We start from the raw sequence: 19,433 nt of genomic DNA, 5'->3' as shown, positions 1-19,433 counted from the left end.
AAACTGACTACACATTGAGTAGAGACAGTAGAACTACAAACTGACTACACATTGAGTAGAGACAGTAGAACTACAAACTGACTACACATTGAGTAGAGACAGTAGAACTACAAACTGACTACACATTGAGTAGACAGTAGAACTACAAACTGACTACACATTGAGTAGAGACAGTAGAACTACAAACTGACTACACATTGAGTAGAGACAGTAGAACTACAAACTGACTACACATTGAGTAGAGACAGTAGAACTACAAACTGACTACACATTGAGTAGAGACAGTAGAACTACAAACTGACTACACATTGAGTAGAGACAGTAGAACTACAAACTGACTACACATTGAGTATAGACAGTAGAACTACAAACTGACTACACATTGAGTAGAGACAGTAGAAACGGCAGTACTCACTTTTCCAAAAGTGCTAGTGCAGTGGAGGGGTTGACCCGAAGGTACTTGGAGGTGGGCTGTCCGTAGTCAGCCAGGTACGTAGACCAGTCCCACACCATGAACAGGTCCAGCAGCTGAATCAACACACAGAGAGGACAATATTCTGGGAGTTAGTGAGGGAAAAGACAGCAGTAAATCACCCTGCATACCACTGCTGGCTGGCCTCTGAAGCTAAGCAGGGTCGGTCCTGGTCGGTCCCTGGATGGGAGACCAGATGATGCTGGAAGTGGTGTTGGAGGGAAGGTAGGAGGGACTCTGGCCTCTGAAGCTAAGCAGGGTCGGTCCAGGTCGGTCCCTGGATGGGAGACCAGATGGTGTTGGGGGCCATGAGGAGGGACTCTTTCCTCTTTCGGTTACTAGTCCAACACTCTAACCACTAAGCTACCCTGCCGCCCGAATTAAGGGCTAGAGGGAGTGTGTTCTCAGTCAACAGACCTGGGGGATTAAGGGAGTGTGTTCTCAGTCAACAGACCTGGGGGATTAAGGGAGTGTGTTCTCAGTCAACAGACCTGAGGGATTAAGGGTTAGAGGGAGTGTGTTCTCAGTTAACAGACCGGCGGGATTAAGGGAGTGTGTTCTCAGTCAACAGACCTGGGGGATTAAGGGTTAGAGGGAGTGTGTTCTCAGTCAACAGACCTGGGGGATTAAGGGCTAGAGGGAGTGTGTTCTCAGTCAACAGACCTGGGGGATTAAGGACTAGAGGGAGTGTGTTCTCAGTCAACAGACCTGGGGGATTAAGGGCTAGAGGGAGTGTGTTCTCAGTCAACAGACCTGGGGGACTAAGGGAGTGTGTTCTCAGTCAACAGACCTCGGGGATTAGGTGCTAGAGGGAGTGTGTTCTCAGTCAACAGACCTGGGGGATTAAGGGCTAGAGGGAGTGTGTTCTCAGTCAACAGACCTGGGGGATTAAGGGAGTGTGTTCTCAGTCAACAGACCTGGGGGATTAAGGGCTAGAGGGAGTGTGTTCTCAGTCAACAGAACTGAGGGATTAAGGGCTAGAGGGAGTGTGTTCTCAGTCAACAGACCTGGGGGATTAAGGGAGTGTGTTCTCAGTCAACAGACCTCGGGGATTAAGGGCTAGAGGGAGTGTGTTCTCAGTCAACAGACCTGGGGGATTAAGGGAGTGTGTTCTCAGTCAACATATCTGGGGGATTAAGGGAGTGTGTTCTCAGTCAACAGACCTGGGGGATTAAGGGCTAGAGGGAGTGTGTTCTCAGTCAACAGACCTGGGGGACTAAGGGAGTGTGTTTTCAGTCAACAGACCTCGGGGATTAAGGGCTAGAGGGAGTGTGTTCTCAGTCAACAGACCTGGGGGACTAAGGGCTAGAGGGAGTGTGTTCTCAGTCAACAGGCCTGGGGGATTAAGGGCTAGAGGGAGTGTGTTCTCAGTCAACAGACCTGGGGGATTAAGGGAGTGTGTTCTCAGTCAACAGACCTGGGGATTAAGGGCTAGAGGGAGTGTGTTCTCAGTCAACATACCTGGGCGACTAAGGGAGTGTGTTCTCAGTCAACAGACCTGGGGGATTAAGGGCTAGAGGGAGAGTGTTCTCAGTCAACAGACCTGGGGCATTAAGGGCTAGAGGGAGTGTGTTCTCAGTCAACAGACCTGGGGGATTAAGGGCTAGAGGGAGTGTGTTCTCAGTCAACAGACCTGGGGGATTAAGGGCTAGAGGGAGTGTGTTCTCAGTCAACAGACCTGGGGGATTAAGGGAGTGTGTTCTCAGTCAACAGACCTGGGGGATTAAGGGCTAGAGGGAGTGTGTTCTCAGTCAACAGACCTCGGGGATTAGGTGCTAGAGGGAGTGTGTTCTCAGTCAACAGACCTGGGGGATTAAGGGCTAGAGGGAGAGTGTTCTCAGTCAACAGACCTGGGTGATTAAGGGAGTGTGTTCTCAGTCAACAGACCTGGGGGATTAAGGGCTAGAGGGAGTGTGTTCTCAGTCAACAGACCTGGGGGATTAAGAGCTAGAGGGAGTGTGTTCTCAGTCAACAGACCTGGGGGACTAAGGGAGTGTGTTCTCAGTCAACAGACCTGGGGGATTAAGGGCTAGAGGGAGTGTGTTCTCAGTCAACAGACCTGGGGGATTAAGGGCTAGAGGGAGTGTGTTCTCAGTCAACAGACCTGGGGGATTAAGGGCTAGAGGGAGTGTGTTCTCAGTCAACAGACCTCGGGCATTAAGGGCTAGAGGGAGTGTGTTCTCAGTCAACAGACCTCGGGCATTAAGAGCTAGAGGGAGTGTGTTCTCAGTCAACAGACCTGGGGGATTAAGGACTAGAGGGAGTGTGTTCTCAGTCAACAGACCTGGGGCATTAAGGGCTAGAGGGAGTGTGTTCTCAGTCAACAGACCTCAGGCATTAAGGGCTAGAGGGAGTGTGTGATGGCTGCTGCTGTGTTGAATCACTTTTAGGAGCCGCAGCACTTCAAAACGTGAGTAGCGGGAGAGAGTAAACTTTACCTAACAGAGGAGATTAGGGTTGGGGTTACCCCAGTAACCCTAGCCCTGTCAGGCAGTACCGTATAAAGTGACTTCATGGCTTCTGCACCACCCAGTACCTCTCATTCACAGGAAGAGGAGCTGGAAGACAGACTGGTGCTGTGAAGACCGAAAGCCCCTCTCAGTGTATGCTAATGGCAGGGGACTGGGAAGCTGCTGGGTGGTCTTTATGAAGGGGTCTATAGAGCCAGAGGCTTACCACTCCTGCTCTGCTCCCATCAGAGTAGAATGGACCACTCCTGCTCTGCTCCCATCAGAGTAGAATGGACCCCTCCTGCTCTGCTCCCATCAGAGTAGAATGGACCACTCCTGCTCTGCTCCCATCAGAGTAGAATGGACCACTCCTGCTCTGCTCCCATCAGTGTAGAATGGACCACTCCTGCTCTGCTCCCATCAGAGTAGAATGGACCCCTCCTGCTCTGCTCCCATCAGAGTAGAATGGAAGGATCCCAAACTGTTCCCCAGTTCTCTTCTCCCCTCCCTGACCCAATCAGCAGAGTAGAATGGAAGGATCTCAGTTAGCTGCATGTCTGTTTTGGTGTCTTTTCATATGTGAACTGCTTAGGTCTCTAGTGACTGCTGACAGAAAAAAAGCAGGGCTGCTGTCCTGAAGCCCCAGTATGTCCTCAGGTCTGTACCTGCTGTCCTGAAGCCCCAGTATGTCCTCAGGTATGTACCTGCTGTTCTGAAGCCCCAGTATGTCCTCAGGTCTGTATCTGCTGTTCTGAAGCCCCAGTACGTCCTCAGGTCTGTACCTGCTGTCCTGAAGCCCCAGTATGTCCTCAGGTCTGTACCTGCTGTCCTGCTATCCTGAAGCCCCAGTATGTCCTCAGGTCTGTACCTGCTGTCCTGCTATCCTGAAGCCCCAGTATGTCCTCAGGTCTGTACCTGCTGTCCTGCTATCCTGAAGCCCCAGTATGTCCTCAGGTCTGTACCTGCTGTCATGAAGCAACTGGGAATCCTGTAATGACCCCTTATAACCCTAACCTTAGCCCAGGATCATAGAGCAGATGTGAGTACCTGGTACCTGACTTCACCTGGCGCCTGCTGTACGGGCCCCTGTTTCAGGTGGGAAGCCTTAACCCTATCCCAACCCAGGACCTCAGAGCTGCTGAGGCTCGTTAGCTGCGAGTGATGTTATATGATATGACTGTCTGGAGAGTGGTCTCTGCTCTGACTCTCAGCCAGCCACAAGTTATTCAACCTGGTACTAATCCCCTGGAAACACTTTCCCCCCGAGGAAAACCTGGTACTAATCCCCTGGAAACGCTTTCCCATGAGGAAAACCTGGTACTAATCCCCTGGAAACACTTCCCCCCCGAGGAAAACCTGGTACTAATCCCCTGGAAACACTTTCCCCTGAGGAAAACCTGGTACTAATCCCCTGGAAACGCTTTCCCACGAGGAAAACCTGGTACTAATCCCCTGGAAACACTTCCCCCCGCAGGGAGCACAGCTGAGGAAAACCTGGTACTAATCCCCTGGAAACACTTTCCCCCGAGGAAAACCTGGTACTAATCCCCTGGAAACACTTTCCCCAGAGGAAAACCTGGTACTAATCCCCTGGAAACGCTTTCCCCCGAGGAAAACCTGGTACTAATCCCCTGGAAACGCTTTCCCATGAGGAAAACCTGGTACTAATCCCCTGGAAACACTTTCCCACGAGGAAAACCTGGTACTAATCCCCTGGAAACACTTCCCCCCGCAGGGAGCACAGCTGAGGAAAACCTGGTACTAATCCCCTGGAAACACTTTCCCCCGAGGAAAACCTGGTACTAATCCCCTGGAAACACTTTCCCCTGAGGAAAACCTGGTACTAATCCCCTGGAAACACTTTCCCCTGAGGAGAACCTGGTACTAATCCCCTGGAAACACTTTCCCCTGAGGAAAACCTGGTACTAATCCCCTGGAAACACTTTCCCCTGAGGAAAACCTGGTACTAATCCCCTGGAAACGCTTTCCCCCGAGGAAAACCTGGTACTAATCCCCTGGAAACACTTTCCCCTGAGGAGAACCTGGTACTAATCCCCTGGAAACACTTTCCCCTGAGGAGAACCTGGTACTAATCCCCTGGAAACACTTTCCCCCGAGGAAAACCTGGTACTAATCCCCTGGAAACACTTTCCCCTGAGGAAAACCTGGTACTAATCCCCTGGAAACACTTTCCCCTGAGGAGAACCTGGTACTAATCCCCTGGAAACACTTTCCCCTGAGGAAAACCTGGTACTAATCCCCTGGAAACACTTTCCCCTGAGGAAAACCTGGTACTAATCCCCTGGAAACACTTTCCCCTGAGGAAAACCTGGTACTAATCCCCTGGAAACGCTTTCCCCCGAGGAAAACCTGGTACTAATCCCCTGGAAACACTTTCCCCTGAGGAGAACCTGGTACTAATCCCCTGGAAACACTTTCCCCTGAGGAAAACCTGGTACTAATCCCCTGGAAACACTTTCCCCTGAGGAGAACCTGGTACTAATCCCCTGGAAACACTTTCCCCCGAGGAGAACCTGGTACTAATCCCCTGGAGAGAGAGAGAGAGACATCGAGAAAGAGTGCATGTGGTGTGTGAGAAACAGTGCGTACTCAGTTTGTACATATTTTGAACCATCAATGTCAAGCGTCAAAGGAAAATGACGAGACATTTCTTGAAATCAATGGAGGACATAATTTGAGCTGAAGGGAGAGAAAATACAGACTCCGGAATGAAATGTTGCCTATTCACATGTCATATGTTGCTTGACTACAATATTTTATCTTGATACGTTAATAAATACATTATTTGATCATTATACCCACCTACGTACCGTAAATCGCAACCCATTAATAAGTCAATAGGGCTAACTGGCTAGCTATTACTGTTAGCTAGCCAGATAGCCACAAAGAATTGTCAGCTAGCTAGCTACCCACGAAAAATTTACATCTACCTTGCATAAGGTCATTTTTGCATGTTAAACTAGCTTGCTAGCTAGATTATTACGATTCACATATCTAGCTGATAATTTTGAAGTAAAAATAGAGGGAGTGCTGCTCTGAGTGAGGTAATACAGTAGGGGGAGTGCTGCTCAGCGTGAGGTAATACAGTAGGGAGAGTGCTGCTCAGCGTGAGGTAATACAGTAGGGGGAGTGCTCCTCAGTGTGAGGTAATACAGTAGGGGGAGCGCTGCTCAGCGTGAGGTAATACAGTAGGGGGAGTGCTGCTCAGCGTGAGGTAATACAGTAGAGGGAGTGCTGCTCAGCGTGAGGTAATACAGTAGGGGGAGTGCTGCTCAGCGTGAGGTAATACAGTAGGGGGAGTGCTGCTCAGCGTGAGGTAATACAGTAGGGGGAGTGCTGCTCAGCGTGAGGTAATACAGTAGGGGGAGTGCTGCTCTGAGTGAGGTAATACAGTAGGGGGAGTGCTGCTCAGCGTGAGGTAATACAGTAGGGGGAGTGCTGCTCTGAGTGAGGTAATACAGTAGGGGTAGTGCTGCTCTGCGTGAGGTAATACTGTAGGGGGGGTGCTGCTCAGCGTGAGGTAATACAGTAGGGGGGGTGCTGCTCTGCGTGAGGTAATACAGTAGGGGGAGTGCTGCTCATGGTGAGGTAATACAGTAGGGGGAGTGCTGCTCAGCGTGAGGTAATACAGTAGGGGGAGTGCTGCTCAGCATGAGGTAATACAGTAGGGGGAGTGTGAGGTAATACAGTAGGGGGAGTGCTGCTCAGCGTGAGGTAATACAGTAGGGGGAGTGCTCCTCAGTGTGAGGTAATACAGTAGGGGGAGTGCTGCTCTGCGTGAGGTAATACAGTAGGGGGAGTGCTGCTCAGCGTGTGGTAATACAGTAGGGGGAGTGCTGCTCAGCGTGAGGTAATACAGTAGGGGGAGCGCTGCTCAGCGTGAGGTAATACAGTAGGGGGAGTGCTGCTCAGCGTGAGGTAATACAGTAGGGGGAGTGCTGCTCAGCGTGAGGTAATACAGTAGGGGGAGTGCTGCTCAGCGTGAGGTAATACAGTAGGGGGAGTGCTGCTCAGCGTGAGGTAATACAGTAGGGGGAGTGCTGCTCAGCGTGAGGTAATACAGTAGGGGGAGTGCTGCTCAGCGTGAGGTAATACAGTAGGGGGAGTGCTGCTCAGCGTGAGGTAATACAGTAGGGGGAGTGCTGCTCAGCATGAGGTAATACAGTAGGGGGAGTGTGAGGTAATACAGTAGGGGGAGTGCTGCTCAGCGTGAGGTAATACAGTAGGGGGAGTGCTCCTCAGCGTGAGGTAATACAGTAGGGGGAGTGCTGCTCTAATTGAAGGTTTTATGTGTTCTCCACACTCTCATCCTCACAAGAACGTACTCAAGAGAACGTGGTCTGAGAATGAACTCTGAGCATGAGAGTGTGGAGCGTGGTAGAATGAATATTGAGAGACAAGTGTTTCTGATTGTAGGGTCTCATCTTCACTGTATCCAAGGATCTTGTCCAGTGGAATGATGCCTGCCTGGTTAATGAATGAACGGTAACATGCACTATGCATTAGGGTTCAACTTCCAGGTCACCACAGGTCACCAGGCCTTGAGGATTCTCCTTTAGGGACTCCAACCCCTCACTAATCTTTTAGATTTTTCAAATTTAAAACACCAACTAAGCAGGCGCCCATTAGTGCACCGCAGTAATTAACAGAGAGACGTTGGGATGTCTCTCTTCATCTGAGGTCAACCCTCCCTGGCCTAAAGACAGATCTGGCCTGATACAGGAGGTCTCTACAGACGCACCAGATCTGGCCTGATACAGGAGGTCTCTACAGACGCACCAGATCTGGCCTGATACAGGAGGTCTCTACAGAAGCACCAGATCTGTCCTGATACAGGAGGTCTCTACAGACGCACCAGATCTGTCCTGATACAGGAGGTCTCTACAGACGCACCAGATCTGTCCTGATACAGGAGGTCTCTACAGACGCACCAGATCTGGCCTGATACAGGAGGTCTCTACAGAAGCACCAGATCTGGTCTGATACAGGAGGTCTCTAGAGACGCACCAGATCTGGTCTAAACAAACTCATCAAGCTGACCAGCGGCCCGGGCCACAGCCTTCCACTTTGATAGGCTCCTATGGTAATAGGCCAATGTGATAGGCTCCTATGGTAATAGGCCAATGTGATAGGCTCCTATGGTAATAGGCCAATGTGATAGGCTCCTATGGTAACAGACCAATGTGATAGGCTCCTATGGTAACAGACCAATGTGATAGGCTCCTATGGTAATAGACCAATGTGATAGGCTCCTATGGCAATAGACCAATGTGATAGGCTCCTATGGTAATAGACCAATGTGATAGGCTCCTATGGCAATAGACCAATGTGATAGGCTCCTATGGCAATAGACCAATGTGATAGGCTCCTATGGCAATAGACCAATGTGATAGGCTCCTATGGCAATAGACCAATGTGATAGGCTGCTATGGCAATAGACCAATGTGATAGGCTCCTAATGGCAATAGACCAATGTGATAGGCTCCTATGGCAATAGACCAATGTGATAGGCTCCTATGGCAATAGAGCAATGTGATAGGCTCCTATGGCAATAGACCAATGTGATAGGCTCCTATGGTGATAGGCTCCTATGGTAATATACCAATGTGATAGGCTCCTATGGTAATAGACCAATGTGATAGGCTCCTATGGTAATATACCAATGTGATAGGCTCCTATGGCAATAGACCAATGTGATAGGCTCCTATGGCAATAGACCAATGTGATAGGCTCCTATGGCAATAGACCAATGTGATAGGCTCCTATGGCAATAGACCAATGTGATAGGCTGCTATGGCAATAGACCAATGTGATAGGCTCCTATGGCAATAGACCAATGTGATAGGCTCCTATGGCAATAGACCAATGTGATAGGCTCCTATGGCAATAGACCAATGTGATAGGCTCCTATGGCAATAGACCAATGTGATAGGCTCCTATGGCAATAGACCAATGTGATAGGCTCAGATGGTGATAGGCTCCTATGGTAATAGACCAATGTGATAGGCTCCTATGGTAATAGACCAATGTGATAGGCTCCTATGGTAATAGACCAATGTGATAGGCTCCTATGGTAATGGACCAATGTGATAGGCTCCTATGGTAATAGACCAATGTGATAGGCTCCTATGGTAATAGACCAATGTGATGGGCTTTTACTAATGGGCCGCTTCAGTGAGTGGAAGAACTGGGAGATATGGACAAAATATATAACAATATTTTTAACAGTGAGTGATCCCAGGGTGTTTAAATGAGTAGTGAGTGATCCTAGGCTGCTTTATGAGTAGTGAGTGATCCCAGGGTGTTTTATGAGTAGTGAGTGATCCCAGGGTGTTTAAATGAGTAGTGAGTGATCCTAGGCTGCTTTATGAGTAGTGAGTGATCCCAGGGTGTTTAAATGAGTAGTGAGTGATCCCAGGGTGTTTTATGAGTAGTGAGTGATCCCAGGGTGTTTTATGAGTAGTGAGTGATCCCAGGGTGTTTTATGAGTAGTGAGTGATCCCAGGGTGTTTAAATGAGTAGTGAGTGATCCTAGGCTGCTTTATGAGTAGTGAGTGATCCCAGGGTGTTTAAATGAGTAGTGAGTGATCCCAGGGTGCTCTATGAGTAGTGAGTGATCCTAGGGTGCTTTATGAGTAGTGAGTGATCCTAGGGTGCTTTATGAGTAGTGAGTGATCCCAGGGTGTTTAAATGAGTAGTGAGTGATCCTAGGGTGCTGTATGAGTAGTGAGTGATCCCAGGGTGTTTAAATGAGTAGTGAGTGATCCCAGGGTGCTTTATGAGTAGTGAGTGATCCCAGGGTGCTTTAGGAGAAGTGAGTGATCCCAGGGTGCTTGATGAGTAGTGAGTGATCCCAGGGTGCTTTATGAGTAGTGAGTGATCCCAGGGTGCTTTATGAGTAGTGAGTGATCCTAGGGTGCTTTATGAGTAGTGAGTGATCCCAGGGTGCTGTATGAGTAGTGAGTTATCCTAGGGTTTTTAAATGAGTAGTGAGTGATCCCAGGGTGTTTAAATGAGTAGTGAGTGATCCCAGGGTGCTTTATGAGTAGTGAGTGATCCCAGGGTGTTTAAATGAGTAGTGAGTGATCCCAGGCTGCTTTATGAGTAGTGAGTGATCCCAGGGTGCTTGATGAGTAGTGAGTGATCCCAGGGTGCTCTATGAGTGATCCTAGGGTTTTTATGAGTATGTTAGCTGGCTAACACAATTGATTTCAGCCACAACTTGCTAAGACAAACTAGATGTTTGCAGAAGGTAACATACACAAACTAATAGTGGAATCATAGAAGACTTGTGGATTTATATGAAGAAGCAAAGTGGAAACCAGCATCGGTGCTCAAGTGACGGAGCTTCCTAGACCTAACACCAGACCTAACACCAGACCTAACACCAGGCCTAACACCAGACCTAACACCAGACCTAACACCAGACCTAACACCAGACCTAACACCAGGCCTAACACCAGACCTAACACCAGACCTAACACCAGGCCTAACACCAGGCCTAACACCAGACCTAACACCAGACCTAACACCAGACCTAACACCAGACCTAACACCAGGCCTAACACCAGACCTAACACCAGACCTAACACCAGACCTAACACCAGGCCTAACACCAGACCTAACACCAGACCTAACACCAGACCTAACACCAGACCTAACACCAGACCTAACACCAGACCTAACACCAGACCTAACACCAGGCCTAACACCAGACCTAACACCAGGCCTAACACCAGACCTAACACCAGACCTAACACCAGACCTAACACCAGGCCTAACACCAGACCTAACACCAGACCTAACACCAGACCTAACACCAGACCTAACCTGACCCATAACACCAGACCTAACACCAGACCTAACACCAGACCTAACACCAGACCTAACACCAGGCCTAACACCAGACCTAACACCAGACCTAACACCAGGCCTAACACCAGACCTAACACCAGGCCTAACACCAGACCTAACACCAGACCTAACCTGACCCATAACACCAGACCTAACACCAGACCTAACACCATACCTAACACCAGGCCTAACACCAGACCTAACACCAGGCCTAACACCAGACCTAACACCAGACCTAACCTGACCCATAACACCAGACCTAACACCAGACCTAACACCAGACCTAACACCAGACCTAACACCAGACCTAACCTGACCCATAACACCAGGCCTAACACCAGACCTAACACCAGACCTAACCTGACCCATAACACCAGGCCTAACACCAGACATAACACCAGGCCTAACACCAGACCTAACACCAGACCTAACACCAGGCCTAACACCAGACCTAACACCAGACCTAACACCAGACCTAACACCAGGCCTAACACCAGACCTAACACCAGACCTAACCTGACCCATAACACCAGACCTAACACCAGACCTAACACCAGACCTAACACCAGGCCTAACACCAGACCTAACACCAGGCCTAACACCAGACCTAACACCAGACCTAACCTGACCCATAACACCAGACCTAACACCAAACCTAACACCAGACCTAACACCAGGCCTAACACCAGACCTAACACCAGGCTTAACACCAGACCTAACACCAGACCTAACACCAGGCATAACACCAGACCTAACACCAGACCTAACACCAGACCTAACACCAGACCTAACACCAGACCTAACACCAGGCCTAACACCAGGCCTAACACCAGACCTAACACCAGGCCTAACACCAGGCCTAACACCAGACCTAACACCAGACCTAACACCAGACCTAACACCAGACCTAACACCAGACCTAACACCAGGCCTAACACCAGGCCTAACACCAGACCTAACACCAGGCCTAACACCAGACCTAACACCAGACCTAACACCAGACCTAACACCAGGCCTAACACCAGACCTAACCCCAGACCTAACACCAGACCTAACACCAGACCTAACACCAGACCTAACCTGACCCATAACACCAGACCTAACACCAGACCTAACACCAGACCTAACACCAGACCTAACACCAGACCTAACACCAGACCTAACACCAGACCTAACACCAGACCTAACACCAGACCTAACCTGACCCATAACACCAGACCTAACACCAGGCCTAACACCAGGCCTAACACCAGGCCTAACACCAGACCTAACACCAGACCTAACACCAGACCTAACCTGACCCATAACACCAGACCTAACACCAGACCTAACACCAGGCCTAACACCAGACCTAACACCAGGCCTAACACCAGACCTAACACCAGACCTAACACCAGACCTAACACCAGACCTAACACCAGACCTAACACCAGGCCTAACACCAGACCTAACACCAGACCTAACACCAGACCTAACACCAGACCTAACACCAGACCTAAAACCAGACCTAACACCAGGCCTAACACCAGGCCTAACACCAGACCTAACACCAGACCTAACACCAGACCTAACACCAGACCTAACACCAGGCCTAACACCAGACCTAACACCAGACCTAACACCAGACCTAACACCAGACCTAACACCAGGCCTAACACCAGACCTAACACCAGACCTAACACCAGACCTAACACCAGACCTAACACCAGACCTAACACCAGGCCTAACACCAGACATAACACCAGGCCTAACACCAGACCTAACACCAGACCTAACACCAGACCTAACACCAGGCCTAACACCAGACCTAACACCAGGCCTAACACCAGACCTAACACCAGGCCTAACACCAGACCTAACACCAGACCTAACCTGACCCATAACACCAGACCTAACACCAGACCTAACACCAGACCTAACACCAGACCTAACACCAGACCTAACACCAGGCCTAACACCAGACCTAACACCAGACCTAACCTGACCCATAACACCAGACCTAACACCAGACCTAACACCAGACCTAACACCAGACCTAACACCAGACCTAACCTGACCCATAACACCAGGCCTAACACCAGACCTAACACCAGACCTAACCTGACCCATAACACCAGGCCTAACACCAGACATAACACCAGGCCTAACACCAGACCTAACACCAGACCTAACACCAGGCCTAACACCAGACCTAACACCAGACCTAACACCAGGCCTAACACCAGACCTAACACCAGGCCTAACACCAGACCTAACACCAGACCTAACCTGACCCATAACACCAGACCTAACACCAGACCTAACACCAGACCTAACACCAGGCCTAACACCAGGCCTAACACCAGACCTAACACCAGGCCTAACACCAGACCTAACACCAGACCTAACACCAGACATAACACCAGACCTAACACCAGACCTAACACCAGACCTAACACCAGGCCTAACACCAGACCTAACACCAGACCTAACACCAGACCTAACACCAGACCTAACACCAGACCTAACACCAGACCTAACACCAGGCCTAACACCAGACCTAACACCAGACCTAACACCAGACCTAACACCAGACCTAACACCAGGCCTAACACCAGGCCTAACACCAGACCTAACACCAGACCTAACACCAGACCTAACACCAGACCTAACACCAGACCTAACCTGACCCATAACACCAGACCTAACACCAGACCTAACACCAGACCTAACACCAGACCTAACACCAGACCTAACACCAGACCTAACCTGACCCATAACACCAGACCTAACACCAGACCTAACACCAGACCTAACACCAGGCCTAACACCAGGCCTAACACCAGACCTAACACCAGGCCTAACACCAGGCCTAACACCAGGCCTAACACCAGGCCTAACACCAGACCTAACACCAGACCTAACACCAGACCTAACACCAGACCTAACACCAGACCTAACACCAGACCTAACACCAGACCTAACACCAGGCCTAACACCAGACCTAACACCAGACCTAACCTGACCCATAACACCAGACCTAACACCAGACCTAACACCAGACCTAACACCAGACCTAACACCAGACCTAACACCAGACCTAACCTGACCCATAACACCAGACCTAACACCAGACCTAACACCAGACCTAACACCAGACCTAACCTGACCCATAACTGGACCTGACCTGAGGCCCAGATTAACCAGGTCACATCAACACTAAGAGAGTAAGAAAGAGCTGTTAGCAGAGCTGGTAATGGCTTAATGGATCCACAACAATTGACTTGGAGTCAGGGTAATGTAAGGCTAATCCTGACCTATGGGGACAGTGTGCTACTGGCTCACAGGAGAGGTCGTGTTGGGTCACAGGACAGGGGGACAGTTGGCCAGAGGAGAGGTTGTGTTGGATCACAGGACAGGGGAACAGCCGGCTTTAGGAGAGGTTGTGTTGGGTCAGAGGAGAGGTCGTGTTGGGTCACAGGACAGGGGAACGGTCGGCTGTAGGAGAGGTTGTGTTGGGTCAGAGGAGAGGTTGTGTTGGGTCAGAGGAGAGGTCGTGTTGGGTCAGAGGAGAGGTTGTGTTGGGTCAGAGGAGAGGTTGTGTTGGGTCAGAGGAGAGGTTGTGTTGGGTCAGAGGAGAGGTTGTGTTGGGTCAGAGGAGAGGTTGTGTTGGGTCAGAGGAGAGGTTGTGTTGGGTCAGAGGAGAGGTTGCGTTGGGTCAGAGGAGAGGTTGTGTTGGGTCACAGAACAGGGGAACAGTCGGCTGTAGGAGAGGTCGTGTTGGGTCACAGGACAGGGGAACAGTCGGCTGTAGGAGAGGTCGTGTTGGGTCACAGAACAGGGGAACAGTCGGCTGTAGGAGAGGTCGTGTTGGGTCAGAGGAGAGGTCGTGTTGGGTCACAGAACAGGGGAACAGTAGGATGAGTGGTATACTGCTTACCTGTCGGAGGTCGATGAATGCCAGCTGTAAAGTGTCTCCCTGGAATCCTGGGACAGGCTCTGAGCTGGCGAACACTGGAGCAGGGAGAGGAGACAGGAACAGTCAATCACCACCTGCTGTCACTGATAAGCCTACAGAAACTATATTTATTATGTCAGGGGATAAGTCAACCTTTATATAAAGTGCTTTACACTGGGAATACATGAAATCAAAACAGAGTCAAGTTAAGGTTAAAACACTGCATGATCACCTAAAAACCTTAAACTACCTTGTATATCTTGGAGAACTCTACGTATGAGAAGTCAATAGATTCCTTAGAGACATATGAACCGGCCTGCTGAACCCAGGAGCTGAACTCTGGTTCACCCTGCATCAGGGGCCCTGAGGGGCCTCAGGGGAGCACCAGGTACAAGGCCAAGACACAAACACACAGGAACACAGCCATCACAGCCCTGGCCCACAGGGACTCCTGAGTGGCGCAGCGGTCTAAGGCACTGCATCTCAGTGCTTGAGGCGTCACTACAAACACCCTGGTTCGAATCCAGGCTGTATCATAACCGGCCGTGATTGTGAGTCCCTTATGGAGCGAGCCAAGCCTGGTTGAATGATATTTACACACATATATATATCTGGTCCTCCAGAGACACTAGGCCGGACCTCCAGAGACACTAAGCTGGACCTCCAGAGACACTAAGCTGGACCTCCAGAGACACTAAGCTGGACCTCCAGAGACACTAAGCTGGACCTCCAGAGACACTAGGCTGGACCTTCAGAGACACTAAGCTGGTACTGGGATATTCGGTAATACTGGCACTGAATACAAAGCAAATGATGGATTTTGGAAGAAGCTGACCATTTAGCTAGATAGCTAACGTGCTACTAAATTAGCAAACCAAATGCACAACTGCTGAGCACATTTAGCACATTTAACACAGTTACTAAATCTACTGAACTACATGTAGTGTTGGTCTTATGTTTCATTCATGTTTCATGATTACACAGGTGCACCTTGTGCTGGGGACAATGAAAGGCCACTCTAAAATGTGCAGTTTTGGCACACAACACAATGCCACAAATGTCTCAAGTTTTGAGGGAGCGTGCAAATGGCATGCTGACTGCAGGAATGTCTACCAGAGCTGTTGCCAGAGATTTTAATGTTAATTTCTCTACCATAAGCCACCTCCAACATCGTTTTAGAAAATTTGGCAAGACGTCCAACCGGCCTCTCAACCATAGACCACGTGTATGGCGTTGTGTGGGCGAGCGGTTTGCTGGTGTCATTGTTGTGAACAGAGCGCCCCATGGTGGCGGTGGGGTTATGGTATGGGCAGGCATAAGCTACGGACAACGAACACAATTGCATTTTATCGATGGCAATTTGAATGCCACCCGGACACCTGATGAAAATGAGGAGTGTTTCAGTCTATAAAGCCCTTCTGTGTTGAAAAACTCCTGATTGGGTGGACCTGGCTCCCCAGTGGGTGGGCCTAAGCTCTTTCAGGCCCACCCATGGCTACGCCCCTGCCCAGTCATGTGAATTCAATAGATTAGGGCCTAATGAATTTATTTCAATTGACTGTATATGAACTGTACACAAGGACATGGGGTTTACAGTCAGACTACTGGGGTCAACACAGTGCTGAGGAGGTCAGGGAGTTTACAGTCAGACTACTGGGGTCAACACAGTGCTGAGGAGGTCAGGAGTTTACAGTCAGACTACTGGGGTCAACACAGTGCTGAGGAGGTCAGGGAGTTTACAGTCAGACTACTGGGGTCAACACAGTGCTGAGGAGGTCAGGGAGTTTACAGTCAGACTACTGGGGTCAACACAGTGCTGAGGAGGTCAGGAGGTTACAGTCAGACTACTGGGGTCAACACAGTGCTGAGGAGGTCAGGGAGTTTACAGTCAGACTACTGGGGTCAACACAGTGCTGAGGAGGTCAGGGAGTTTACAGTCAGACTACTGGGGTCAACACAGTGCTGAGGAGGTCAGGGAGTTTACAGTCAGACTACTGGGGTCAACACAGTGCTGAGGAGGTCAGGGAGTTTACAGTCAGACTACTGGGGTCAACACAGTGCTGAGGAGATCAGGGAGTTTACAGTCAGACTACTGGGGTCAACACAGTGCTGAGGAGGTCAGGGAGTTTACAGTCAGACTACTGGGGTCAACACAGTGCTGAGGAGGTCAGGGAGTTTACAGTCAGACTACTGGGGTCAACACAGTGCTGAGGAGGTCAGGGAGTAAAACCTCTTCTACATGATGGACGAATAGATGTGCAGGAAGAGTAGACAGAGAACCTGAGCGATGGCTGGAAGGTGAATGATGGCTGGAAGGTGATGTGGCTGGCTGATTACAGCTGTGAGTGATGGCTGGAAGGTGATGTGGCTGGCTGATTACAGCTGTGAGTGATGGCTGGAAGGTGATGTGGCTGGCTGAATACAGCTGTGAGTGATGTGCGGAAGGTGAGTGATGGCTGGAAGGTGAGTGATGGCTGGAAGGTGAGTGATGGCTGGAAGGTGAGTGATGGCTGGAAGGTGAGTGATGGCTGGAAGGTGAGTGATGTCTGGAAGGTGAAGTGGTCATTATGGGACCATAGAAAAATACATGTTTTTGCTTAAACCATTTTAGTGAATTTATTAACAAAACTGAATTAATAACAGGAGCTTGGTAGTGTCATATAAAACAGTACCAGGGTATTCTGAAATGGTAGTGTCATATAAAACAGTACCAGGGTATTCTGAAATGGTAGTGTCATATAAAACACTACCAGGGTATTCTGAAATGTTAGTGTCATATAAAACAGTACCAGGGTATTCTGAAATGTTGGTGTCATATAAAACAGTACCAGGGTATTCTGAAATGTTAGTGTCATATAAAACAGTACCAGGGTATTCTGAAATGGTAGTGTCATATAAAACAGTACCAGGGTATTCTGAAATGTTGGTGTCATATAAAACAGTACCAGGGTATTCTGAAATGGTAGTGTCATATAAAACAGTACCAGGGTATTCTGAAATGGTAGTGTCATATAAAACAGTACCAGGGTATTCTGAAATGGTAGTGTCATATAAAACAGTACCAGGGTATTCTGAAATGTTGGTATCATATAAAACAGTACCAGGGTATTCTGAAATGTTAGTATCATATAAAACAGTACCAGGGTATTCTGAAATGTTGCTATCATATAAAACAGTACCAGGGTATTCTGAAATGTTGGTATCATATAAAACAGTACCAGGGTATTCTGAAATGTTGGTATCATATAAAACAGTACCAGGGTATTCTGAAATGTTAGTGTCATATAAAACAGTACCAGGGTATTCTGAAATGGGAGTGTCATATAAAACAGTACCAGGGTATTCTGAAATGTTAGTGTCATATAAAACAGTACCAGGGTATTCTGAAATGGTAGTGTCATATAAAACAGTACCAGGGTATTCTGAAATGTTGGTGTCATATAAAACAGTACCAGGGTATTCTGAAATGTTAGTGTCATATAAAACAGTACCAGGGTATTCTGAAATGGTAGTGTCATATAAAACAGTACCAGGGTATTCTGAAATGGTAGTGTCATATAAAACAGTACCAGGGTATTCTGAAATGTTGGTGTCATATAAAACAGTACCAGGGTATTCTGAAATGTTAGTGTCATATAAAACAGTACCAGGGTATTCTGAAATGGTAGTGTCATATAAAACAGTACCAGGGTATTCTGAAATGTTGGTGTCATATAAAACAGTACCAGGGTATTCTGAAATGGTAGTGTCATATAAAACAGTACCAGGGTATTCTGAAATGGTAGTGTCATATAAAACAGTACCAGGGTATTCTGAAATGGTAGTGTCATATAAAACAGTACCAGGGTATTCTGAAATGTTGGTATCATATAAAACTGTACCAGGGTATTCTGAAATGTTAGTATCATATAAAACAGTACCAGGGTATTCTGAAATGTTGCTATCATATAAAACAGTACCAGGGTATTCTGAAATGTTGGTATCATATAAAACAGTACCAGGGTATTCTGAAATGTTGGTATCATATAAAACAGTACCAGGGTATTCTGAAATGTTGGTATCATATAAAACAGTACCAGGGTATTCTGAAATGTTGGTATCATATAAAACAGTACCAGGGTATTCTGAAATGTTGGTATCATATAAAACAGTACCAGGGTATTCTGAAATGTTAGTATCATATAAAACAGTACCAGGGTATTCTGAAATGTTGGTATCATATAAAACAGTACCAGGGTATTCTGAAATGTTGGTATCATATAAAACAGTACCAGGGTATTCTGAAATGTTGGTATCATATAAAACAGTACCAGGGTATTCTGAAATGTTGGTATCATTTAAACAGTACCAGGGTATTCTGAAATGTTGGTATCATATAAAACAGTACCAGGGTATTCTGAAATGTTGGTATCATATAAAACAGTACCAGGGTATTCTGAAATGTTGGTATCATATAAAACAGTACCAGGGTATTCTGAAATGTTGGTATCATATAAAACAGTACCAGGGTATTCTGAAATGTTGGTATCATATAAAACAGTACCAGGGTATTCTGAAATGTTGGTATCATATAAAACAGTACCAGGGTATTCTGAAATGTTAGTATCATATAAAACAGTACCAGGGTATTCTGAAATGTTGGTATCATATAAAACAGTACCAGGGTATTCTGAAATGTTGGTATCATAAGTATCAAGAG

At 48.3% G+C, this 19,433-nt stretch overlaps 1 protein-coding gene across 4 annotated transcripts in view; it reads right to left on the bottom strand.

The window, feature by feature from the left end:
- LOC139381507 (exocyst complex component 6-like) overlaps positions 1-19,433 on the bottom strand; it is a 129,803-nt gene that overhangs the window by 9,248 nt on the left and 101,122 nt on the right. For all 4 annotated transcript variants that reach the window (XM_071125110.1, XM_071125112.1, XM_071125111.1 and 1 more), the window contains 2 exons: positions 14,717-14,790; positions 416-528 (listed from right to left, as the gene is read on the bottom strand). In XM_071125110.1, coding sequence (XP_070981211.1) covers positions 416-528; positions 14,717-14,790 — 187 coding nt within the window. The remainder of the gene's footprint in view (positions 1-415; positions 529-14,716; positions 14,791-19,433) is intronic.

The sequence above is a fragment of the Oncorhynchus clarkii genome, chromosome 23, assembly GCF_045791955.1.
Source record: "Oncorhynchus clarkii lewisi isolate Uvic-CL-2024 chromosome 23, UVic_Ocla_1.0, whole genome shotgun sequence".
In the NCBI taxonomy this organism is placed as follows: Eukaryota; Metazoa; Chordata; class Actinopteri; order Salmoniformes; family Salmonidae; genus Oncorhynchus; species Oncorhynchus clarkii.
This window is presented reverse-complemented; position numbering and strand designations above follow the sequence as displayed.